This window comes from Oncorhynchus clarkii, chromosome 9, assembly GCF_045791955.1.
Source record: "Oncorhynchus clarkii lewisi isolate Uvic-CL-2024 chromosome 9, UVic_Ocla_1.0, whole genome shotgun sequence".
Lineage (NCBI taxonomy): Eukaryota > Metazoa > Chordata > Actinopteri > Salmoniformes > Salmonidae > Oncorhynchus > Oncorhynchus clarkii.
Window position 1 is genome coordinate 9,701,616 of NC_092155.1, and position 25,035 is coordinate 9,726,650.

The 25,035-nt window shown below is 48.1% G+C and overlaps 1 protein-coding gene across 1 annotated transcript in view; it reads right to left on the minus strand.

The window, feature by feature from the left end:
• Positions 1-25,035, minus strand: part of LOC139415869 (heat shock protein 12B) — a 70,440-nt gene that overhangs the window by 33,958 nt on the left and 11,447 nt on the right. The window contains exons 5-11 of the mRNA XM_071163997.1: positions 23,958-24,082; positions 23,550-23,736; positions 22,949-23,053; positions 22,397-22,513; positions 18,889-19,072; positions 7,036-7,122; positions 5,618-5,722 (exon numbers count right to left, since the gene is read on the minus strand). Of these exons, the coding sequence (XP_071020098.1) occupies positions 5,618-5,722; positions 7,036-7,122; positions 18,889-19,072; positions 22,397-22,513; positions 22,949-23,053; positions 23,550-23,736; positions 23,958-24,082 (910 nt within the window). The remainder of the gene's footprint in view (positions 1-5,617; positions 5,723-7,035; positions 7,123-18,888; positions 19,073-22,396; positions 22,514-22,948; positions 23,054-23,549; positions 23,737-23,957; positions 24,083-25,035) is intronic.

Genomic DNA, 25,035 nt, shown 5'->3' on the forward strand with positions numbered 1-25,035 from the left:
AGGTATCTAAGGTGGTGAGTTGTCTAAGGTTAGGTATCTAAGGATGTGAGGTATCTACTTTGAGGTATCTGAGGTGGTGCGGTATCTAAGGTGGCGAGGTATCTAAGGTGGCGAGGTATCTAAGGTGGCGAGGTATCTAAGGTGGCGAGGTATCTAAGGTGGCGAGGTATCTAAGGTGGTGAGGTATCAATGGTGAGGTATCTAAGGTGGTGAGGTATCTTAGGTGAGGTGTCTAATGTGGTGAGGTGTCTAAGTTGGTGAGGTATCTAAGTTGGTGAGGTATCTAAGGTGGTGAGGTATCTAAGTATCTAAGGTGGTGAGGTATCTAAGGTGGTGAGGTATCTAAGGTGGTGAGGTATCTAAGGTGGTGAGGTATCTAAGGTGGTGAGGTATCTCAGGTGGTGAGGTATCTCAGGTGGTGAGGTATCTAAGGTGGTGAGGTATCTAAGGTGGTGAGGTATCTCAGGTGGTGAGGTATCAATGGTGAGGTATCTAAGGTGGTGAGGTATCTTAGGTGAGGTGTCTAATGTGGTGAGGTGTCTAATGTGGTGAGGTATCTAAGGTGGTGAGGTATCTAAGTTGGTGTGGTATCTAATGTGAGGTATCTAAGGTGTTGAGTTGTCTAAGGTGAGGTATCTAAGGATGTGAGGTTTCTTAGGTGGTGTGGTATCTAAGGTGAGGTATCTAAGGTGGTGAGGTATCTAAGGTGGTGAGGTATCTGAGGTTGTGTGGTATCTGAGGTGGTGAGGTATCTGAGTTGGTGAGGTATCTAAGGTGTGGTATCTAAGGTGGTGAGGTATCTAAGGTGGTGAGGTATCTGAGGTGGTGAGGTATCTGAGGTGGTGGGGCATCTAAGGTGGTGGGGCATCTAAGGTGAGGTATCTAAGGTGGTGAGGTATCTGAGGTGGTGAGGTATCTGAGGTGGTGAGGTATCTAAAGTGGTGAGGTATCTAAGATTGTGATGTATCTAAGGTGGTGAGGTATCTGAGGGGCTGAGGTATCTAAGATTGTGAGGTATCTAAGATTGTGAGGTATCTAAGGTGGTTAGGTATCTGAGGTGGTGAGGTATCTGAGGTGGTGAGGTATCTGAGGTGGTGAGGTATCTGAGGTGGTGAGGTATCTGAGGTGCTGAGGTATCTAAGGTGGTGAGGTGTCAATGGTGAGGTATCTAAGGTGGTGAGGTATCGTAGGTGAGGTGTGGTATCGTAGGTGAGGTGTCTAATGTAGTGAGGTATCTAAGTTGGTGTGGTATCTAAGGTGAGGTATCTAAGGTGGTGAGTTGTCTAAGGTTAGGTATCTAAGGATGTGAGGTATCTACTTTGAGGTATCTGAGGTGGTGAGGTATCTAAGGTGGTGAGGTATCTAAGGTGGTGAGGTATCTAAGGTGGCGAGGTATCTAAGGTGGCGAGGTATCTAAAGTGAGGTATCTAAGGTGGTGAGGTATCTAAGGTGGTGAGGTATCTAAGGTGGTGAGGTATCAATGGTGAGGTATCTAAGGTGGTGAGGTATCTTAGGTGAGGTGTCTAATGTGGTGAGGTGTCTAAGGTGGTGAGGTTTCTAAGTTGGTGAGGTATCTAAGTTGGTGAGGTATCTAAGTTGGTGAGGTATCTAAGTTGGTGAGGTATCTAAGGTGGTGAGGTATCTAAGGTGGTGAGGTATCTAAGGTGGTGAGGTATCTAAGGTGGTGAGGTATCTAAGGTGGTGAGGTATCTCAGGTGGTGAGGTATCTTAGGTGGTGAGGTATCTTAGGTGAGGTGTCTAATGTGGTGAGGTATCTAAGGTGGTGAGGTATCTAAGTTGGTGTGGTATCTAATGTGAGGTATCTAAGGTGTTGAGTTGTCTAAGGTGAGGTATCTAAGGATGTGAGGTTTCTTAGGTGGTGTGGTATCTAAGGTGAGGTATCTAAGGTGGTGAGGTATCTAAGGTGGTGAGGTATCTGAGGTGGTGAGGTATCTGAGGTGGTGAGGTATCTGAGGTGGTGAGGTATCTAAGGTGGTGAGGTATCTAAAGTGGTGAGGTATCTAAGATTGTGATGTATCTAAGGTGGTGAGGTATCTGAGGTGGTGAGGTATCTGAGGTGGTGAGGTATCTGAGGTGGTGAGGTATCTGAGGTGCTGAGGTATCTAAGGTGGTGAGGTGTCAATGGTGAGGTATCTAAGGTGGTGAGGTATCTAAGGTGGTGAGGTATCTAAGGTGGTGAGGTATCTAAGGTGGTGAGGTATCGTAGGTGAGGTGTGGTATCGTAGGTGAGGTGTCTAATGTAGTGAGGTATCTAAGTTGGTGTGGTATCTAAGGTGAGGTATCTAAGGTGGTGAGTTGTCTAAGGTTAGGTATCTAAGGATGTGAGGTATCTACTTTGAGGTATCTGAGGTGGTGAGGTATCTAAGGTGGTGAGGTATCTAAGGTGGTGAGGTATCTAAGGTGGCGAGGTATCTAAGGTGGCGAGGTATCTAAAGTGAGGTATCTAAGGTGGTGAGGTATCTAAGGTGGTGAGGTATCTAAGGTGGTGAGGTATCTCAGGTGGTGAGGTATCTAAGGTGGTGAGGTATCTTAGGTGAGGTGTCTAATGTGGTGAGGTGTCTAATGTGGTGAGGTATCTAAGGTGGTGAGGTATCTAAGTTGGTGTGGTATCTAATGTGAGGTATCTAAGGTGTTGAGTTGTCTAAGGTGAGGTATCTAAGGATGTGAGGTTTCTTAGGTGGTGTGGTATCTAAGGTGAAGTATCTAAGGTGGTGAGGTATCTGAGGTGGTGAGGTATCTGAGGTGGTGAGGTATCTGAGGTGGTGAGGTATCTAAGGTGGTGAGGTATCTAAAGTGGTGAGGTATCTAAGATTGTGATGTATCTAAGGTGGTGAGGTATCTGAGGTGGTGAGGTATCTGAGGTGGTGAGGTATCTGAGGTGCTGAGGTATCTAAGGTGGTGAGGTGTCAATGGTGAGGTATCTAAGGTGGTGAGGTATCTAAGGTGGTGAGGTATCTAAGGTGGTGAGGTATCTAAGGTGGTGAGGTATCTAAGGTGGTGAGGTATCGTAGGTGAGGTGTGGTATCGTAGGTGAGGTGTCTAATGTAGTGAGGTATCTAAGTTGGTGTGGTATCTAAGGTGAGGTATCTAAGGTGGTGAGTTGTCTAAGGTTAGGTATCTAAGGATGTGAGGTATCTACTTTGAGGTATCTGAGGTGGTGCGGTATCTAAGGTGGCGAGGTATCTAAGGTGGCGAGGTATCTAAGGTGGCGAGGTATCTAAGGTGGCGAGGTATCTAAGGTGGCGAGGTATCTAAGGTGGTGAGGTATCAATGGTGAGGTATCTAAGGTGGTGAGGTATCTTAGGTGAGGTGTCTAATGTGGTGAGGTGTCTAAGTTGGTGAGGTATCTAAGTTGGTGAGGTATCTAAGGTGGTGAGGTATCTAAGTATCTAAGGTGGTGAGGTATCTAAGGTGGTGAGGTATCTAAGGTGGTGAGGTATCTAAGGTGGTGAGGTATCTAAGGTGGTGAGGTATCTCAGGTGGTGAGGTATCTCAGGTGGTGAGGTATCTAAGGTGGTGAGGTATCTAAGGTGGTGAGGTATCTCAGGTGTTGAGGTATCAATGGTGAGGTATCTAAGGTGGTGAGGTATCTTAGGTGAGGTGTCTAATGTGGTGAGGTGTCTAATGTGGTGAGGTATCTAAGGTGGTGAGGTATCTAAGTTGGTGTGGTATCTAATGTGAGGTATCTAAGGTGTTGAGTTGTCTAAGGTGAGGTATCTAAGGATGTGAGGTTTCTTAGGTGGTGTGGTATCTAAGGTGAGGTATCTAAGGTGGTGAGGTATCTAAGGTGGTGAGGTATCTGAGGTTGTGTGGTATCTGAGGTGGTGAGGTATCTGAGTTGGTGAGGTATCTAAGGTGTGGTATCTAAGGTGGTGAGGTATCTAAGGTGGTGAGGTATCTGAGGTGGTGAGGTATCTGAGGTGGTGGGGCATCTAAGGTGGTGGGGCATCTAAGGTGAGGTATCTAAGGTGGTGAGGTATCTGAGGTGGTGAGGTATCTGAGGTGGTGAGGTATCTAAAGTGGTGAGGTATCTAAGATTGTGATGTATCTAAGGTGGTGAGGTATCTGAGGGGCTGAGGTATCTAAGATTGTGAGGTATCTAAGATTGTGAGGTATCTAAGGTGGTTAGGTATCTGAGGTGGTGAGGTATCTGAGGTGGTGAGGTATCTGAGGTGGTGAGGTATCTGAGGTGCTGAGGTATCTAAGGTGGTGAGGTGTCAATGGTGAGGTATCTAAGGTGGTGAGGTATCGTAGGTGAGGTGTGGTATCGTAGGTGAGGTGTCTAATGTAGTGAGGTATCTAAGTTGGTGTGGTATCTAAGGTGAGGTATCTAAGGTGGTGAGTTGTCTAAGGTTAGGTATCTAAGGATGTGAGGTATCTACTTTGAGGTATCTGAGGTGGTGAGGTATCTAAGGTGGTGAGGTATCTAAGGTGGTGAGGTATCTAAGGTGGCGAGGTATCTAAGGTGGCGAGGTATCTAAAGTGAGGTATCTAAGGTGGTGAGGTATCTAAGGTGGTGAGGTATCTAAGGTGGTGAGGTATCAATGGTGAGGTATCTAAGGTGGTGAGGTATCTTAGGTGAGGTGTCTAATGTGGTGAGGTGTCTAAGGTGGTGAGGTTTCTAAGTTGGTGAGGTATCTAAGTTGGTGAGGTATCTAAGTTGGTGAGGTATCTAAGTTGGTGAGGTATCTAAGGTGGTGAGGTATCTAAGGTGGTGAGGTATCTAAGGTGGTGAGGTATCTAAGGTGGTGAGGTATCTAAGGTGGTGAGGTATCTCAGGTGGTGAGGTATCTTAGGTGGTGAGGTATCTTAGGTGAGGTGTCTAATGTGGTGAGGTATCTAAGGTGGTGAGGTATCTAAGTTGGTGTGGTATCTAATGTGAGGTATCTAAGGTGTTGAGTTGTCTAAGGTGAGGTATCTAAGGATGTGAGGTTTCTTAGGTGGTGTGGTATCTAAGGTGAGGTATCTAAGGTGGTGAGGTATCTAAGGTGGTGAGGTATCTGAGGTGGTGAGGTATCTGAGGTGGTGAGGTATCTGAGGTGGTGAGGTATCTAAGGTGGTGAGGTATCTAAAGTGGTGAGGTATCTAAGATTGTGATGTATCTAAGGTGGTGAGGTATCTGAGGTGGTGAGGTATCTGAGGTGGTGAGGTATCTGAGGTGGTGAGGTATCTGAGGTGCTGAGGTATCTAAGGTGGTGAGGTGTCAATGGTGAGGTATCTAAGGTGGTGAGGTATCTAAGGTGGTGAGGTATCTAAGGTGGTGAGGTATCTAAGGTGGTGAGGTATCGTAGGTGAGGTGTGGTATCGTAGGTGAGGTGTCTAATGTAGTGAGGTATCTAAGTTGGTGTGGTATCTAAGGTGAGGTATCTAAGGTGGTGAGTTGTCTAAGGTTAGGTATCTAAGGATGTGAGGTATCTACTTTGAGGTATCTGAGGTGGTGCGGTATCTAAGGTGGCGAGGTATCTAAGGTGGCGAGGTATCTAAGGTGGCGAGGTATCTAAGGTGGCGAGGTATCTAAGGTGGCGAGGTATCTAAGGTGGCGAGGTATCTAAGGTGGCGAGGTATCTAAGGTGGCGAGGTATCTAAAGGTTGTTACCTGAGACCTTGTAGAGTTCCTTCAGTGTCCCCTGGGGCTGCTCTATCTGGTGAACTGTCAGGTCTACTGTTCCTCCTCCACAGTCTGCCACTATGTACCGGTCACCTGGTGAGATAACACACACGCGCACGCACACAAACACACACATGCACACACACACACACACACACACACACCATGAAAGATCCGTATCTTTTGAGTGTCAATTTCAATCATTCAGCACTCAATATTGAATTTTTTTTTTGTGTCTCATGGAGTTTAAGAAAGTATATATTTTTTGATAGAGCTTTCTTACGATGCAGTGGTTTAATCTGTCAGTCTATCAGTATGTGTGTGTGTGTGTGTGTGTGTTTCTTTGACAGTGTGTGTTTTCTCTCTGATGGAGGTCTGAGTATACCATGAGAGTTTGTTATGAGTCGATCTCCCAAGCATAAACAGCTCCCAGGTATTACAATAGCTGAGATTGCGTGTGTATGTTTGTTTATGTTTGTGATAGCTATAGAGATAAGGCTGGACCTCTGTGTTACTGCTATAGAGTGAGGGAGAAAGGGAGGAAAGAGAGGAGGGACAGAAAGGGAGGAAAGAGAGGGAGGAAAGAGAGGGAAGAAAGAGAGGGAAGAAAGAGAGGGAGGAAAGAGAGGGAGGAAAGAGAGGGGAGGGAAAGAGAGGAGGGAAAGAGAAGGAAGAAAGAGAAGGAAGAAAGAGAGGGAGGAAAGAGAGGGAAGAAAGAGAGGGAAGAAAGAGAGGGAGGAAAGAGAAGGAAGAAAGAGAGGGAAGAAAGAGAGGGAGGAAAGAGAGGGAAGGGAAAGAGAGGAGGGAAAGAGAAGGAAGAAAGAGAGGGAAGAAAGAGAGGGGGAAAAGAGGGAAGAAAGAGAGGGAGGAAAGAGAGGGAGGAAAGAGAGGGAGGAAAAAGAGGGGAGGGAAAGAGAGGAGGGAAAGAGAAGGAAGAAAGAGAGGGAGGAAAAAGAGGGGAGGAAAGTGAAGTTTTTGTGAAAAGGGTGAGTAATTCAGTAGGAATTGGGAGGAGAGGAGAGAAAGGAAGAGGGGGGAGAGAGAGAGCGAGAGAGAGAGTTTATTTACAGTAGAGTTGTAGAGGAGAGTCTCAGGGGCCAAACCCTTCCTGGCCATGGTGTGTGTGCCATGGTGTGTGCCTGTGCTTGCAGGCGTGTGTGTGTCAGGAAGGGAGGGAGGGTAGTAGGGGTCAGAGAGGGCGCGTGGCTCTCTAGACCCCTGTCATGGCTCAGTGAGAAGAGAGATGGGGTGAGGGACCGGTTTCAGGATTTTTTTGGCGCATTGGGGAGTTGAAGAGTTGATTATTTTGACCCTGGACCTCAAAGCCTTTCTCACTGTCTACCCCCTTATATCCGTCTGTGTTCTGTCTATCTGACTGTGTGCACGCTAGTATGTGTGTGACTAACCAGTCTGCATCTCTGACCAGAGTTCTCCAGTCCCTCTCTCGACCAGGAAAGTTCTGCTGTGTCTCGCTTTCCTCAGCTGCTCACGCGCTGCAACACACACACACACACACACACACACACACACACACACACACACACACACACACACACACACGATACAGACAACATTTTAACAACCATACAATAACATTCAAACAAACAACCTACAACATACAAAAAAAAAAAAAAAAACTCTCAACCCACAGTTAGAACAGACACAGAGTACATGTTAATGTAACACAACCAACCCACAACATTAAACCATGGTAGATACTTTAACACATTTATGCCATTTAGCAGACACGCTTATCCAGAGCGACTTACAGGAGCAATTAGGATAAGTGCCTTGCTCAAGGGTACAGCAACATATATATTATTATTTTACCTAGTTAGCTCAGTGATTCAAACCAGGGACCTTTCGGTTACTGGCCCAATGCTCTTAAACTAGGCTACACCCCCAAGCCAATCCATTCAAACTTTAGTGAGGGGGCCCTGGAACCGACCCAATACAGTACATTCAAACTTTAGTGAGGGGGCCCTGGAACCAACCCAATACATTCAAACTTTAGTGAGGGGGCCCTGGAACCAACCCAATACATTCAAACTTTAGTGAGGGGGCCCTGGAACCGACCCAATACATTCAAACTTTAGTGAGGGGGCCCTGGAACCGACCCAATACATTCAAACTTTAGTGAGGGGGCCCTGGAACCAACCCAATACAGTACATTCAAACTTTAGTGAGGGGGCCCTGGAACCAACCCAATACATTCAAACTTTAGTGAGGGGGCCCTGGAACCAACCCAATACATTCAAACTTTAGTGAGGGGGCCCTGGAACCGACCCAATACAGTACATTCAAACTTTAGTGAGGGGGCCCTGGAACCGACCCAATACATTCAAACTTTAGTGAGGGGGCCCTGGAACCGACCCAATACAGTACATTCAAACTTTAGTGAGGGGGCCCTGGAACCGACCCAATACAGTACATTCAAACTTTAGTGGGGGGGCCCTGGAACCGACCCACTACATTCAAACTTTAGTGAGGGGGCCCTGGAACCGACCCACTACATTCAAACTTTAGTGGGGGGCCCTGGAACCAACCCAATACAGTACATTCAAACTTTAGTGAGGGGCCCTGGAACCGACCCAATACATTCAAACCGACATAACTGTCCGAATTTTAACTAACTGTAAATGGCTTCAACCACTGAAAACAACAGAGTAAAGACTTGCACTGCAGCCAAGAAAGAATGGAGAGAGATAGTAGAGAGATAGTAGAGAGATGAGAGAGAGAGAGAGTTAAAATAGCAGAGATTTGCACTTAAAATGGGCTTTAACCTCTAAGCATCTTGGGTTTTTACAACGTACCCGGATGTGGTTAGTGTTCGGTGATGTGTTTATATTAGCTGAGGACATTGTGCTTTAACCTTGGTCAACCTTGGTCTAAACAACAATTACAGTACCCTTGTTGTAGGTATAGTCTCTGTTGTAGATATAGTCTCTGTTGTTGGTATAGTCTCTGTTGTTGGTATAGTCTCTGTTGTGATACAATCTATGTTGTAGGTATAGTCTCTGTTGTAGATCATCTCTGTTGTAGGTATAGTCTCTGTTGTAGATATAGTCTCTGTTGTAGGTATAGTCTCTGTTGTAGGTTTTGTCTCTGTTGTAGATACAGTCTCTGTTGTAGATATGGTCTCTGTTGTAGATCATCTCTGTTGTAGGTATAGTCTCTGTTGTAGATATAGTCTCTGTTGTAGGTATAGTCTCTGTTGTAGGTTTTGTCTCTGTTGTAGATACAGTCTATGTTGTAGATATAGTCTCTGTTGTAGATATAGTCTCTGTTGTAGGTTTTGTCTCTGTTGTAGATACAGTCTCTGTTGTAGGTATAGTCTCTGTTGTAGATACAGTTCCTGTTGTAGAAACAGTCTATGTTGTGATACAATCTATGTTGTAGATATAGTCTATGTTGTAGATACAGTTCCTGTTGTAGAAACAGTCTATGTTGTGATACAATCTATGTTGTAGATATAGTCTATGTTGTAGATACAATCTATGTTGTAGATATAGTCTATGTTGTAGATACAGTCCCTGTTGTAGATACAGTCTCTGTTGTTGGTATAGTCTATGTTGTAGATACAGTCCCTGTTGTAGATACAGTCTATGTTGTAGGTATAGTCTCTGTTGTAGATTCAGTTCCTGTTGTAGAAACAGTCTGTTGTGATACAATCTATGTTGTAGATACAGTCTATGTTGTAGATATAGTCTCTGTTGTAGATACGGTCTATGTTGTAGATATAGTCTCTGTTGTAGATATAGTCTCTGCTGTAGATTTTGTCTCTGTTGTAGATACAGTCTATGTTGTAGATACAGTCCCTGTTGTAGATACAGTCCCTGTTGTAGATACAGTCCCTGTTGTAGATACAGTCCATGTTGTAGATACAGTCCATGTTGTAGATACAGTCCATGTTGTAGATACAGTCCATGTTGTAGATACAGTCCCTGTTGTAGATACAGTCCCTGTTGTAGATACAGTCCCTGTTGTAGATACAGTCTATGTTGTAGATATAGTCTCTGTTGTAGATATAGTCTCTGTTGTAGATATAGTCTCTGTTGTAGATTTGGTCTCTGTTGTAGATACAGTTCCTGTTGTAGAAACAGTCTATGTTGTGATACAATCTATGTTGTAGATACAGTCTATGTTGTAGATACAGTCCCTGTTGTAGATACAGTCTATGTTGTAGATATAGTCTCTGTTGTAGATACAGTCTATGTTGTAGATATAGTCTATGTTGTAGAAACAGTCTATGTTGTAGATATAGTCTCTGTTGTAGATATAGTCTCTGTTGTAGATACAGTCTCTGTTGTAGATCATCTCTGTTGTCTATTTTGGGACAATGACAAGGCCCAGATGTCTTTGACATCTGGGATTTTGAAACGAGACCCACATTGGGGATATGGAGGGTTTGTGTGTGTGTGTGGAGGGGGAGGGGGGCCATTTGAACCCTGACCTATACTTTTTCATATGGTAATGACTCTGAACAGAATAACATAACCAGGGACCACTGAAAAAAAACTGTGTGTTCATGCGTGCTTGTGTGTTTTTATAAGGGGTCTGGAAGTCATTTTACAGCAAAGAAATACAAAGGAGGGAGAGAGGGAGAGAGGGAGAGAGAGAGAGAGAGAGGATACAGAGAGAGAGAGAGAGGATACAGAGAGAGAGAGAGAAGATACAGAGAGAGAGAAAAGACACACACAGAGAGAGAAAGAGAGAGGGGTATCATGGCCTCATGGCCTCCTGAGTTCTTCTGCAAAAATATATAATTTCAGTTGGATAAATGTAGATAAACTGAATTTTTTCGCAAAGACTTCTACATCAAAACCAGTTCAGTCTGAACCTACTTCTGAAGCCAAAAAGTAAAAGACAATCTCTAGGTAATTGTATTATATAAAGCTTAATAAATAAGGCTACTAAGCTTACCAAGCTGCTAGGACAGAATTGACCTGGCTTTAACTTGTGTGACGTGAGAGGTGTGAACATTCTTGGGCCTAACAATGGCAGGAGAGTTTCACAGCCCCCCACCCAAATGCAGAGACCTTTGAAGCCCTCATGGCTTATCCCTGTAGAGAGGTCATTACAATACAGTGCCCCTTGGATATTAAAAACAACACTGCATGGAATAAGTACCAAAAAAAAGCTCCTCAAGGACAATCCAGAGACACTATTTGCTGACTGCAACAAAGACGGGAACGTAAGCAACTTCATTTTCCACACAGACCATCCTCTGGCATGGAGCTATATTAACCAGACCATCCTCTGGCATGGAGCTATATTAACCAGACCATCCCCTGGCATGGAGCTATATTAACCAGACCATCCCCTGGCATGGAGCTATATTAACCAGACCATCCCCTGGCATGGAGCTATATTAACCAGACAATCCCCTGGCATGGAGCTATATTAACCAGACCATCCCCTGGCATGGAGCTATATTAACCAGACCATCCCATGGCATGGAGCTATATTAACCAGACCATCCCCTGGCATGGAGCTATATTAACCAGACCATCCCCTGGCATGGAGCTATATTAACCAGACCATCTCCTGGCATGGAGCTATATTAACCAGACCATCCCCTGGCATGGAGCTATATTAACCAGACAATCCCCTGGCATGGAGCTATATTAACCAGACCATCCCCTGGCATGGAGCTATATTAACCAGACCATCCCCTGGAATGGAGCTATATTAACCAGACCATCCTCTGGCATGGAGCTATATTAACCAGACCATCCCCTGGCATGGAGCTATATTAACCAGACCATCCTCTGGCATGGAGCTATATTAACCAGATCATCCCCTGGCATGGAGCTATATTATCCAGACCATCCCCTGGTACAGTGCTATATTAACCAGACCATCCCCTGGCATGGAGCTATATTAACCAGACCATCCCCTGGCATGGAGCTATATTAACCAGACCATCTCCTGGCATGGAGCTATATTAACCAGACCATCCCCTGGCATGGAGCTATATTAACCAGACCATCCCCTGGCATGGAGCTATATTAACCAGACCATCCTCTGGTACAGTGCTATATTAACCAGACCATCCCCTGGCATGGAGCTATATTAACCAGACCATCCCCTGGCATGGAGCTATATTAACCAGACCATCCCCTGGCATGGAGCTATATTAACCAGACCATCTCCTGGCATGGAGCTATATTAACCAGACCATCTCCTGGCATGGAGCTATATTAACCAGACCATCTCCTGGCATGGAGCTATATTAACCAGACCATCCCCTGGCATGGAGCTATATTAACCAGACCATCCCCTGGCATGGAGCTATATTAACCAGACCATCCCCTGGCATGGAGCTATATTAACCAGACCATCCCCTGGCATGGAGCTATATTAACCAGACCATCCCCTGGCATGGAGCTATATTAACCAGACCATCCTCTGGCATGGAGCTATATTAACCAGACAATCCCCTGGCATGGAGCTATATTAACCAGACCATCCCCTGGCATGGAGCTATATTAACCAGACCATCCCCTGGCATGGAGCTATATTAACCAGACCATCCCCATGGCATGGAGCTATATTAACCAGACCATCCCCTGGCATGGCACAGTGCTATAAGAGCACACTACTGTCAAGAGAGAGGGTATTGGCCCAGGGTGGAAAATAGACATTGAGGAAATGGAAACAACCTCTGTCAGTCTGTACAAGTCTGGGACAGTACAGTACTGACGAGGACTGTACGACCAGGTCCACCTCTTTTACGACCAGGTCCACCTCTACAAGGCAGCAATCCCCACTTTTGCCTGGATCCTGAAGAACGTCACCCTGAAACGTAGCATCAGGTGTAGAACCCATTGCCCTTTATAGTTGTGAGGTCTGGGGTCCGCTCACCAACCAAGAATTCACAAAATGGGACAAACACCAAATTGATACTGCATACAGAATTCTGCAAAAATATCCCCTGTGTACAACACCAAATAATGCATGCAGAGCAGAACTAGGCCGACACCCGCTTACGATCGAAATCCAGAAAAAAGCTGTTAAATTCTAAAAGGAAGTGATTCCCAAACCGTGCATAACAAAGCCATTATCTACAAAGAGATGAACCTGGAGAAAGAGTCCCCTAAGCAAGCACAATTAGACCCAACCAAATCATGAGAAAACAAGAAGATAATTACTTGACACGTTGGAAGGAATTCACACAAAACAGAGCAAACTGGAATGCTATTTGGCCCTAAACAGAATACACCGGCAGAATACCTAACCACTGTGATTGACCCAAATTAAGGAAAGCTTTGACCATGTACAGACTCAATGAGCATAGCCTTGCTATTGAGAGAGGCCGCCGTAGGCAGACCTGGCGCTCAAGAGAAGACCGGCTATGAGCAAACAGAGGAGGAAACGGGAGGAAAGACAGGAGGAAACGAGAGGAAAGAGAGGAGGAAACAGAGGAGGAAACGGGAGGAAAGAGAGGAGGAAATGGGAGGAAAGAGAGGAGGAAAGAGAAGAGGAAAAGGGAGGAAAGAGATGAGGAAACGGGAGGAAAGAGAGGAGGAAAGAGAGGAGGAAACGGGAGGAAAGAGAGGAGGAAAGAGAAGAGGAATCGGGAGGAAAGAGAGGAGGAAAGAGATGAGGAAATGGGAGGAAAGAGAGGAGGAAACGGGTGCAAACAGAGGAGGAAACGGGAGGAAAGAGAAGAGGAAGGAGAGGAGGAAACGGGAGGAAAGAGAGGAGGAAGGAGAGGAGGAAACGGGAGGAAAGAGAGGAGGAAACGGGAGGAAAGAGAGGAGGAAAGAGAGGAGGAAACGGGAGGAAAGAGAGGAGGAAGGAGAGGAGGAAATGGGAGGAAGGATAGGAGGAAACGGGAGGAAAGAGAGGAGGAAACGGGAGGAAAGAGAGGAGGAAACGGGAGGAAAGAGAAGAGGAAACGGGAGGAAAGAGATGAGGAAACGGGAGGAAACAGAGGAGGAAACTGGAGAAAAGAGAGGAGGAAACAGGAGGAAACAGAGGAGGAAACGGGAGGAAAGAGAGGAGGAAACGGGAGGAAAGAGAGGAGGAAACGGGAGGAAACGGGAGGAAAGAGAGGAGGAAACGGGAGGAAAGAGGAGGAAACGGGAGGAAAGAGAGGAGGAAAGAGAAGAGGAAAAGGGAGGAAAGAGAGGAGGAAAGAGATGAGGAAACGGGAGGAAAGAGAGGAGGAAAGAGAGGAGGAAACGGGAGGAAAGAGAGGAGGAAAGAGAAGAGGAATCGGGAGGAAAGAGAGGAGGAAAGAGATGAGGAAATGGGAGGAAAGAGAAGAGGAAACGGGAGGAAAGATAGGAGGAAACGGGAGGAAAGAGGAAGAAACGGGAGGAAACAGATGGAAACGGGAGGAAACAAAGGAGGAAACAGAGGAGGAAACGGGAGGAAACAGAGGAGGAAACTGGAGAAAAGAGAGGAGGAAAGAGAAGAGAAAACGGGAGGAAAGAGAGGAGGAAACGGGAGGAAAGAGAGGAGGAAACGGGAGAAAAGAGGAGGAAACGGGAGGAAACGGGAGGAAACAGAGAAGGAAACGTGAGAAATGAGAGGAGGGAAGAGGAAACGGGAGGAAAGAGAGGAGGAAAGAGATGAGGAAACGTGAGGAAAGAGGAGGAAACGGGAGGAAAAAGAAGAGGAAACGGGAGGAAAGAGAGGAGGAAACGGGAGGAAAGAGATGAGGAAACGGGAGGAAAGAGAGGAGGAAACGGGAGGTAAGAGAGGAGGAAACGGGAGGAAAGAGAGGAGGAAACAGGAGGAAACGGGAGGAAAGAGAGGAGGAAACGGGAGGAAAGAGGAGGAAACGGGAGGAAAGAGAAGAGGAAGGAGAGGAGGAAACGGGAGGAAAGAGAGGAGGAAGGAGAGGAGGAAACGGGAGGAAAGAGAGGAGGAAACGGGAGGAAAGAGAGGAGGAAAGAGAGGAGGAAACGGGAGGAAAGAGAGGAGGAAGGAGAGGAGGAAATGGGAGGAAGGATAGGAGGAAACGGGAGGAAAGAGAGGAGGAAACGGGAGGAAAGAGAGGAGGAAACGGGAGGAAAGAGAAGAGGAAACGGGAGGAAAGAGATGAGGAAACGGGAGGAAACAGAGGAGGAAACTGGAGAAAAGAGAGGAGGAAACAGGAGGAAACAGAGGAGGAAACGGGAGGAAAGAGAGGAGGAAACGGGAGGAAAGAGAGGAGGAAACGGGAGGAAACGGGAGGAAAGAGAGGAGGAAACGGGAGGAAAGAGGAGGAAACGGGAGGAAAGAGAGGAGGAAAGAGAAGAGGAAAAGGGAGGAAAGAGAGGAGGAAAGAGATGAGGAAACGGGAGGAAAGAGAGGAGGAAAGAGAGGAGGAAACGGGAGGAAAGAGAGGAGGAAAGAGAAGAGGAATCGGGAGGAAAGAGAGGAGGAAAGAGATGAGGAAATGGGAGGAAAGAGAAGAGGAAACGGGAGGAAAGATAGGAGGAAACGGGAGGAAAGAGGAAGAAAGGGGAGGAAACAGATGGAAACGGGAGGAAACAAAGGAGGAAACAGAGGAGGAAACGGGAGGAAACAGAGGAGGAAACTGGAGAAAAGAGAGGAGGAAAGAGAAGAGAAAACGGGAGGAAAGAGAGGAGGAAACGGGAGGAAAGAGAGGAGGAAACGGGAGAAAAGAGGAGGAAACGGGAGGAAACGGGAGGAAACAGAGAAGGAAACGTGAGAAATGAGAGGAGGAAAGAGAAGAGGAAACGGGAGGAAAGAGAGGAGGAAAGAGATGAGGAAACGTGAGGAAAGAGGAGGAAACGGGAGGAAAAAGAAGAGGAAACGGGAGGAAAGAGAGGAGGAAACGGGAGGAAAGAGATGAGGAAACGGGAGGAAAGAGAGGAGGAAACGGGAGGTAAGAGAGGAGGAAACGGGAGGAAAGAGGAAGAAACGGGAGGAAACAGATGGAAACGGGAGGAAACAAAGGAGGAAACAGAGGAGGAAACGGGAGGAAACAGAGGAGGAAACTGGAGAAAAGAGAGGAGGAAAGAGAAGAGAAAACGGGAGGAAAGAGAGGAGGAAACGGGAGGAAAGAGAGGAGGAAACGGGAGAAAAGAGGAGGAAACGGGAGGAAACGGGAGGAAACAGAGAAGGAAACGTGAGAAATGAGAGGAGGGAAGAGGAAACGGGAGGAAGAGAGAGGAGGAAAGAGATGAGGAAACGTGAGGAAAGAGGAGGAAACGGGAGGAAAAAGAAGAGGAAACGGGAGGAAAGAGAGGAGGAAACGGGAGGAAAGAGATGAGGAAACGGGAGGAAAGAGAGGAGGAAACGGGAGGTAAGAGAGGAGGAAACGGGAGGAAAGAGAGGAGGAAACAGGAGGAAACGGGAGGAAAGAGAGGAGGAAACGGGAGGAAAGAGGAGGAAACGGGAGGAAAGAGAAGAGGAAGGAGAGGAGGAAACGGGAGGAAAGAGAGGAGGAAGGAGAGGAGGAAACGGGAGGAAAGAGAGGAGGAAACGGGAGGAAAGAGAGGAGGAAAGAGAGGAGGAAACGGGAGGAAAGAGAGGAGGAAGGAGAGGAGGAAATGGGAGGAAGGATAGGAGGAAACGGGAGGAAAGAGAGGAGGAAACGGGAGGAAAGAGAGGAGGAAACGGGAGGAAAGAGAAGAGGAAACGGGAGGAAAGAGATGAGGAAACGGGAGGAAACAGAGGAGGAAACTGGAGAAAAGAGAGGAGGAAACAGGAGGAAACAGAGGAGGAAACGGGAGGAAAGAGAGGAGGAAACGGGAGGAAAGAGAGGAGGAAACGGGAGGAAACGGGAGGAAAGAGAGGAGGAAACGGGAGGAAAGAGGAGGAAACGGGAGGAAAGAGAGGAGGAAAGAGAAGAGGAAAAGGGAGGAAAGAGAGGAGGAAAGAGATGAGGAAACGGGAGGAAAGAGAGGAGGAAAGAGAGGAGGAAACGGGAGGAAAGAGAGGAGGAAAGAGAAGAGGAATCGGGAGGAAAGAGAGGAGGAAAGAGATGAGGAAATGGGAGGAAAGAGAAGAGGAAACGGGAGGAAAGATAGGAGGAAACGGGAGGAAAGAGGAAGAAACGGGAGGAAACAGATGGAAACGGGAGGAAACAAAGGAGGAAACAGAGGAGGAAACGGGAGGAAACAGAGGAGGAAACTGGAGAAAAGAGAGGAGGAAAGAGAAGAGAAAACGGGAGGAAAGAGAGGAGGAAACGGGAGGAAAGAGAGGAGGAAACGGGAGAAAAGAGGAGGAAACGGGAGGAAACGGGAGGAAACAGAGAAGGAAACGTGAGAAATGAGAGGAGGAAAGAGAAGAGGAAACGGGAGGAAAGAGAGGAGGAAAGAGATGAGGAAACGTGAGGAAAGAGGAGGAAACGGGAGGAAAAAGAAGAGGAAACGGGAGGAAAGAGAGGAGGAAACGGGAGGAAAGAGATGAGGAAACGGGAGGAAAGAGAGGAGGAAACGGGAGGTAAGAGAGGAGGAAACGGGAGGAAAGAGAGGAGGAAACAGGAGGAAACGGGAGGAAAGAGAGGAGGAAACGGGAGGAAAGAGGAGGAAACGGGAGGAAAGAGGAGGAAAGAGAAGAGGAAACGGGAGGAAAGAGAGGAAGAAAGAGAAGAGGAATCGGGAGGAAAGAGAGGAGGAAAGAGATGAGGAAACGGGAGGAAAGAGAGGAGGAAACGGGAGGAAACAGAAGGAAACGGGAGGAAACAGAGGAGGAAACGGGAGGAAAGAGAGGAGGAAACGGGAGGAAAGAGAGGAGGAAACGGGAGGAAACAGAGGAGGAAACGGGAGGAAACTGGAGATAAGAGAGGAGGAAAGAGAAGAGAAAACTGGAGGAAAGAGGAGGAAACGGGAGGAAAGAGAGGAGGAAACGTGAGAAATGAGAGGAGGAAAGAGAAGAGGAAACGGGAGGAAAGAGAGGAGGAAAGAGATGAGGAATCGGGAGGAAAGAGGAGGAAACTGGAGGAAAGAGAAGAGGAAACGGGAGGAAAGAGAGGAGGAAACGGGAGGAAAGAGAATAGGAAATGGGAGGAAAGAGATGAGGAAACGGGAGGAAAGAGAATAGGAAACGGGAGGAAAGAGAATAGGAAATGGGAGGAAAGAGATGAGGAAACGGGAGGAAAGAGACAAGGAAACGGGAGGAAAGAGGAGGAAACGGGAGGAAACAGAGGAGGAAACGGGAGAAAAGAGGAGGAAAGAGAGGAGGAAACGGGAGAAAAGAGAGGAGGAAAGAGAGGAGGAAACGGGAGGAAAGAGAGGAGGAAACAGAGGAGGAAACGGGAGGAAAGAGAGGAGGAAACGGGAGTAAAGATAGGAGGAAACGGGAGGAAACAGAGGAGGAAACGGGAGAAAACAGAGGAGGAAACGGGAGGAAAGAGAGGAGGAAACGGGAGAAAAGAGAGGAGGAAAGAAAAGAGGAAACGGGAGGAAAGAGGAGGAAACGGGAGAAAAGAGATGAGGAAACGGGAGGAAAGAGAGGAGGAAAGAGAAGAGGAAACGGGAGGAAAGAGAGGAGGAAAGAGAGGAGGAAACGGGAGGAAAGAGACATTCAAACAACAACAAAGAGGAGTCCCTGCCAATGTATTGGTAAACAGCTGAGGGATCGGGCTGGAGAAATGTAACCCCTCTCAATTTCATAGACAGAGCTACAGACGCAAGGACCGACCATTCATGACATCAACATGATAGTTTTAACCATGATTTGAGGCCGTTACAGTGTTTGAGAAAGAAAGAGATGAGAGAAAGTTAACGGGACAGAGTGTGGGTGAGATCATGGGCTCACAGCATCTTGTTCCAATTACAATATCCTGTGTGTGTGGGTGGGTGTATGTCCATTCACACAGAATACACACACATAATTCTGCACTGCTGTAACAGCACACACACAGGCAAACAGTCATTCAAGGCAAAGCCAGATACATTACACTCTCTCTCTCTCTCTCTCTCTCTCTCTCTCTCTCTCTCTCTCTTTCCTTATGTCTTTCTCTCTCTCTCTCTCTCAATTCAATTCAATTCAAGGGCTTTATTGACATGGGAAACATGTGTTAACATTGCCAAAGCAAGTGAGGTAGATAATATATAAAGTGAATACATAAAGTGAAATAAACAATAAAAATTAACAGTAAACATTACACATACAGAAGTTTCAAAACAATAAAGACATTACAAATGTCATATTATATATATATATATATATATATATATATATATATATATACAGTGTTTTAACAATGTACAAATGGTAAAGGACACAAGATAAAATAAATAAGCATAAATATGGGTTGTATTTACAATGGTGTGTGTTCTCTCTCTCACCTTGTCTGAAGCTGGAGTCAAAAGGGCGGGACCCGTCGCTCTCCAAGCTGAGACCATTGGTCATTGGCCGGAGGCTCAGGTCAATCACCTGGTGTAGGCGGAGCTTGCGACAGTAGATGGAAGCTGCTTCAGGTTCGAGAGCTATTAGGAGCTGTTCTGGAGTGTCAGGAGATACCAGACCAGCCTAGAGAGAGACAGAGGGAGGATTCATCTAAATTTAAGGTTCTAGAGAAAGACAGAGAGAGGTTCTAAGCCTCAGACAAGATCAGCCTGAATAGTGGGGGTTAGAGGGGGTATGCATAGAGGGGGTTAGAGGGGCTATGTATAGTGGGGGTTAGGGAAGGTATGTATAGTGGGGGTTAGAGTATGCACATTGTGGGTTAGAGGGGGTATGCATAGTGGGGGTTGGAGAGGGTATGCATAGTGGGGGTTCGAGGGGGTATGCACAGTGGGGGTTAGAGGGGGTATGGACAGTGGGGGTTAGAGGGGGTATGCACAGTGGGGGTTCGAGGGGGTATGGACAGTGGGGGTTAGAGGGGGTATGTATAGTTAGAGGGGTGATAGAGTAAGACAGCTGCTGAACCTAAACATTTTAGGATTAGATAAACAGAGATAAACCGTGTGTGATTACAGTGTGATTTATGGATTCAAATAAAGTTGTTTCAATATAAATAATTGTTGGGTTTTTGGCAAAAGTGACTGAGGTAAAGTGAGGCTTTGGTAAATGGAGCAGGAGTCAAATTGTAGGGGGAGTTGAGTAAGAGATTAGAGAGGGGTTGTCCTGACAGAGCTGGACTGGGGTTGTAGAGGGTGAGCAGATGGGTTGTCCTGACAGAGCTGGACTGGGGTTGTAGAGGAGAGCAGATGGGTTGTCCTGACAGAGCTGGACTGAGAGGAGAGGGTGAGCAGATGGGTTATCCTGACAGAGCTGGACTGGGGTTGTAGAGGAGAGCAGATGGGTTGTCCTGACAGAGCTGGACTGGGGTTGGAGAGGAGAGCAGATGGGTTGTCCTGACAGAGCTGGACTGGGGTTGTAGAGGAGATCAGATGGGTTGTCCTGACAGAGCTGGACTGGGGTTGTAGAGGAGAGCAGATGGGTTGTCCTGACAGAGCTGGACTGAGAGGAGAGGGTGAGCAGATGGGTTATCCTGACAGAGCTGGACTGGGGTTGTAGAGGAGAGCAGATGGGTTGTCCTGACAGAGCTGGACTGGGGTTGGAGAGGAGAGCAGATGGGTTGTCCTGACAGAGCTGGACTGGGGTTGTAGAGGAGAGCAGATGGGTTGTCCTGACAGAGCTGGACTGGGAGGAGAGGGGTTGTCCTGACAGAGCTGGACTGAGAGGAGAGGGGTTGTCCTAACAGAGCTGGACTGAGAGGAGAGAGGTTGTCCTGACAGAGCTGGACTGGGAGGAGAGAGGTTGTCCTGACAGAGCTGGACTGAGAGGAGAGGGGTTGTCCTAACAGAGCTGGACTGAGAGGAGAGAGGTTGTCCTGACAGAGCTGAACTGAGAGGAGAGAGATTGTCCTGACAGAGCTGGACTGAGAGGAGAGGGGTTGTCCTGACAGAGCTGGACTGAGAGGAGAGAGGTTGTCCTAACAGAGCTGGACTGAGAGGAGAGGGGTTGTCCTGACAGAGCTGGACTGAGAGGAGAGAGGTTGTCCTGACAGAGCTGAACTGAGAGGAGAGAGATTGTCCTGACAGAGCTGGACTGAGAGGAGAGGGGTTGTCCTGACAGAGCTGGACTGAGAGGAGAGGGGTTGTCCTAACAGAGCTGGACTGAGAGGAGAGAGGTTGTCCTGACAGAGCTGAACTGAGAGGAGAGAGATTGTCCTGACAGAGCTGGACTGAGAGGAGAGGGGTTGTCCTAACAGAGCTGGACTGAGAGGAGAGAGATTGTCCTGACAGAGCTGAACTGAGAGGAGAGGGGTTGTCCTGACAGAGCTGGACTGAGAGGAGAGATATTGTCCTGACAGAGCTGAACTGAGAGGAGAGGGGTTGTCCTGACAGAGCTGGACTGAGAGGAGAGGGGTTGTCCTGACAGAGCTGGACTGAGAGGAGAGGGGTTGTCCTGACAGAGCTGGACTGAGAGGAGAGGGGTTGTCCTAACAGAGCTGGACTGAGAGGAGAGAGATTGTCTTGACAGAGCTGGACTGAGAGGAGAGGGGTTGTCCTGACAGAGCTGGACTGAGAGGAGAGGGTTTGTCCTGGCGAGTTGTGAAGCAAGAGGAGGGGAGTGCTGGGGAGAGGAAAGAGTAAAGAGAGGAGAGTGGAGGGAGAGTGGAGGGGAGGGATGGGGGAGTGGTAGGAAAGTAGATGAGTTGAGTAGAGATGTGGGCTTGGGGAGGGTTGAGAGGGTTGAGGCTATAGGGGAGGGTTGAGAGGGTTGAGGCTATAGGGGAGGGTTGAGAGGGTTGAGACTCCAGGAGTGGTTTCCTGTGTTTGTATGCCGGTCTCCCTGATTGTTCAACCCAATGACATCACCATGAGCAGGAAATACACCACCCAGCCATCCAGGATTGGAGCCACACTGGAACATGGAGGGAAAGCCGGGGGAGGAGGCAGAGGACAGGTTTGGCCCCAGAACAGAGAGAGGTTGAACCCAGAACAGAGAGAGGTTTGGGACCCAGAACAGAGAGAGGTTGAACCCAGAAGAGAGAGGTTTGGGACCCAGAACAGAGAGAGATTGAACCCAGAAGAGAGAGAGGTTGAACCCAGAACAGAGAGAGGTTTGGGACCCAGAACAGAGAGAGGTTTGGGACCCAGAACAGAGAGAGGTGTGGGACCCATAACAGAGAGAGGTTTGGGACCCAGAACAGAGAGAGGTTTGGGACCCAGAACAGAGAGAGGTTTGGGAACCAGAACAGAGAGAGGAAGAAATAATCCTGAATTCTGAAGAGAGACTCCACGTCTCACACACATACTGTAGGCGTGAATGTGTGTGAGACTCTCTTGACATGCTGTACAATCCTAATTTAATTTAAGCCCTCTACTGCTCCCACAGTCCTTCAGTCTGCGTCATCTCTACCGACCCCACCTCATCCCTCCCTCCCAGCAGTAGGAAGTCTGCATGGCTCGATAGGAATGTAGGGTCCTTATCACAGCACACATCAATGGGAACGGAGAGAGATGAGAGAGAGACCTGTGACGCCATATTAACATTCATCAAGGTGAGAGAGAGTGAGAGAGAGAGAGAGAGACAGAGAGTGTGTGAGAGTGAGTGAGTGAGTGAGTGAGTGAGTGAGTGAGTGTGTGAAAAAACTGAATGTATTCCCTTATTTTACAGTGTTAAAATGTCGATGTAGCCTGAGATTGTCATAGAAAACTAGATATGCATAGAATAGACAGCATTGTGTTTAAAATAAACTGGTTGGCTCCACTGCCGGTTGTCTACATGTAGGTCTTGGGAACGATGGGATCTCCATACATGCAGTCTTCCTCCAGGGCCAGGTTGTGTGTGTGTGTGTGTGTGTGTGTGAGTGAGTGAGTGAGTGAGTGAGAGATATCTCACCAGATAGGCAGCCTCTCTCATGAACTGTTTGGCTGGTTGTCTCCACACAGCAGGAACAGTGATCACCCATCTCACCTCATCTCCCTCCAATAGAGACAAAGACTGGTCCTTCACCTCCTAGAAGACAGACAGACAGACAGACAGACAGACAGACAGACAGACAGACAGACAGACAGACAGACAGACAGACAGACAGACAGACATAATAATAATCTGATGTAGTAGTGGAGGTTTAGGATCCTGCATTGGGAGCATCTTAAGGTCGGAACAGTTATTCCTGACCGCCCCGTGACATTCCGACCTCACCACAGGCTCTGCTTTTGGAGGTCTGGAATACTGCCACATTCCACCTCTGCTTTCCTACTCTCCTCCCATACTCTTCTCTTTTCCCCTCCTCCTCCGCCTTCTTCCTTCCATCTCCTCTCCTTTATCTCTCTACTCTCCTCCCACTATATTCACATGTAGAGTTAACTTCTCTCTTCATCTCACTCTTTCTAAACTCTTCTCTGTGTTGTTAATTAGCAATCAGGGGTTAGAGGTCAGGGGTCGTACCTTCAGGGCGTGTACTCTGAAGAACCGGAGAGCGTGAGAGAATACCTCGATGGCCCTCACCTTCCTCCCACTCACCGCTTCCAGCTCCGTCTCCATGGTCAGATCCTGCAGTAAACCAAGACACACTGCTGTAAAACTGCTGCAAAACACAACAGGTGAGGTCCTGCAGGAAAGCTGTAAAGCTGCTGCAAAACACAATACACAACATCTGTCTGATACTCTTTAATGCTGTACTCCTTCTCCCCTCTTCTCTTCTCCCTTGATATTTCTACAACCTCTTTTACATCCTTACGCTCATCTCTCTCCTTGTCATTCTTCCCTTCTTGGTTTTCCTCACAATGACCCCCTCCATTCCTCTGTCCCTCCCTTATCTTATCTCTATTTCCCTCCCCCTGAATCTCTCTTTCCCTTCCCCTTTCTCCCTGGCTTCATCTCTCCTTGCCTCCCTCCCTCCCTCCCCCTCCCCCACTCCCTCCCTTCCTCCATGTATCCCTCTATCTCCCACTCCCTCTATTTCCACCATCCTTTTATCCCTCCCTCCCTCCCTCCCTCCCTCCCTCCCTCCCTCCCTCCCTCCCTCCCTCCCTCCCTCCCATCTTACAGTGGTACTATGTATCTTCATTTTGAACTTGTCGAAGTAGAGCCAGTGTTGAGCCTCTTCAGGATCCAGATCATGATAGTTGTCTCTGGCAGCAAACCCAAAACTATGGAACTTCAACTCAGGGGTCAATAACAGGGACGTGGGGCTCTTCTGGTTGGCTACGCCTGGGTCCCCGCCCTCCCAGCGCCTGCAAAGAGTGGATGAGACAGCGGTCAATCAAATGAGGGAGTGAGTTTGGTTGACTTGCAGAAGTGGGATGGTGTAATCTACATGTAGTTCGAGATGCTGTGATGCCATACAGAATTGAGGATATCAACGCACGAATGCACACGTGTACACACACACACACACACACACACACACTTGTGTAGCCGCTGGAGGTGGGGACATGTGTGTGTGTCCACATACCTCATCATGTGAATAGCCTCTGGGTCTTGTGTGAAGCTGAATGCGTAGCCGCTGGAGGTGGTTCCAAAGTCTATAGCTACCACCACAGTGAACGGATGATCCATCCTCGATCTGGCCTCCGGTCTCTGGAGAGAGAGGGTAGAGAGAGAGACACTGATGAAGTTCTGTGTGTGTGGGGGGGGGGGGGGGGGAATAAAGAGGGAGAGAGGAGAGGGAGAATAGAGAGGGAGAGAGGGGAGGGAGAGAGTGGAGAGGGGAGGGGAGGGAGAGCGTGGGGACGGGAGGGAGGGAGGAGAGTAGAGAGGAGAGAGAGAGAGGAGAGGGAGAGAGCAGAGAAGAGAGAGGGGAGAGAGAAAGGAGAGGGAGAGTGGAGAGAGAGAGGAGAAGGAGAGAGGAGAGAGGGGAGAGGGGAATGGGAGAGGGGAGGGAGAGAGGAGAGGGCGAGTAGAGAGGAGAGAGAGAAAGGGGAGGGAGAGAGGAGAGAGGAGAGGGAGAGGATAGAGAGAAATGAGAGGGAGAGTGTAGAGAGAGAGAGGAGAGAGAGGGAGAGGGAGAGAGGAGAGAGGAGAGAAAAGCGGGGGAGAGAGAGGGGAGAGAGTAGAGAGGAGAGGGAGAGAGAGAGGAGAGGGAGAGAGAGACAGAGGAGAGGGGAGAGAGAAAGGAGAGGGAGAGTGGAGAGAGAGAGGAGGAGGGGAGAGGGGAGGGGGAGAGGGGAGGGAGAGAGGAGAAGGCGAGTAGAGAGGAGAGAGAGAAAGGGGAGGGAGAGAGGAGTGGGGGAGAGGGGAGAGAGAAAGGAGAGGGAGAGTGGAGAGAGAGAGGAGAGGGAGAGAGGGGAGGGGGGAGGGGGAGAGAGGAGAGGGTGAGTAGAGAGGAGAGAGAGAAAGGGGAGGGAGAGAGGAGAGAGGAGAGGGAGAGGATAGAGAGAAATGAGAGGGAGAGTGTAGAGAGAGAGAGGAGAGAGAGAGAGAGAGGAGAGGGAGAGAGGAGAGAAAAGCGGGGGAGAGAGAGGGGAGAGAGTGGAGAGGGAGAGAGAGAGGAGAGGGAGAGAGGGAGAGAGAGGAGAGGGAGAGAGAGAGAG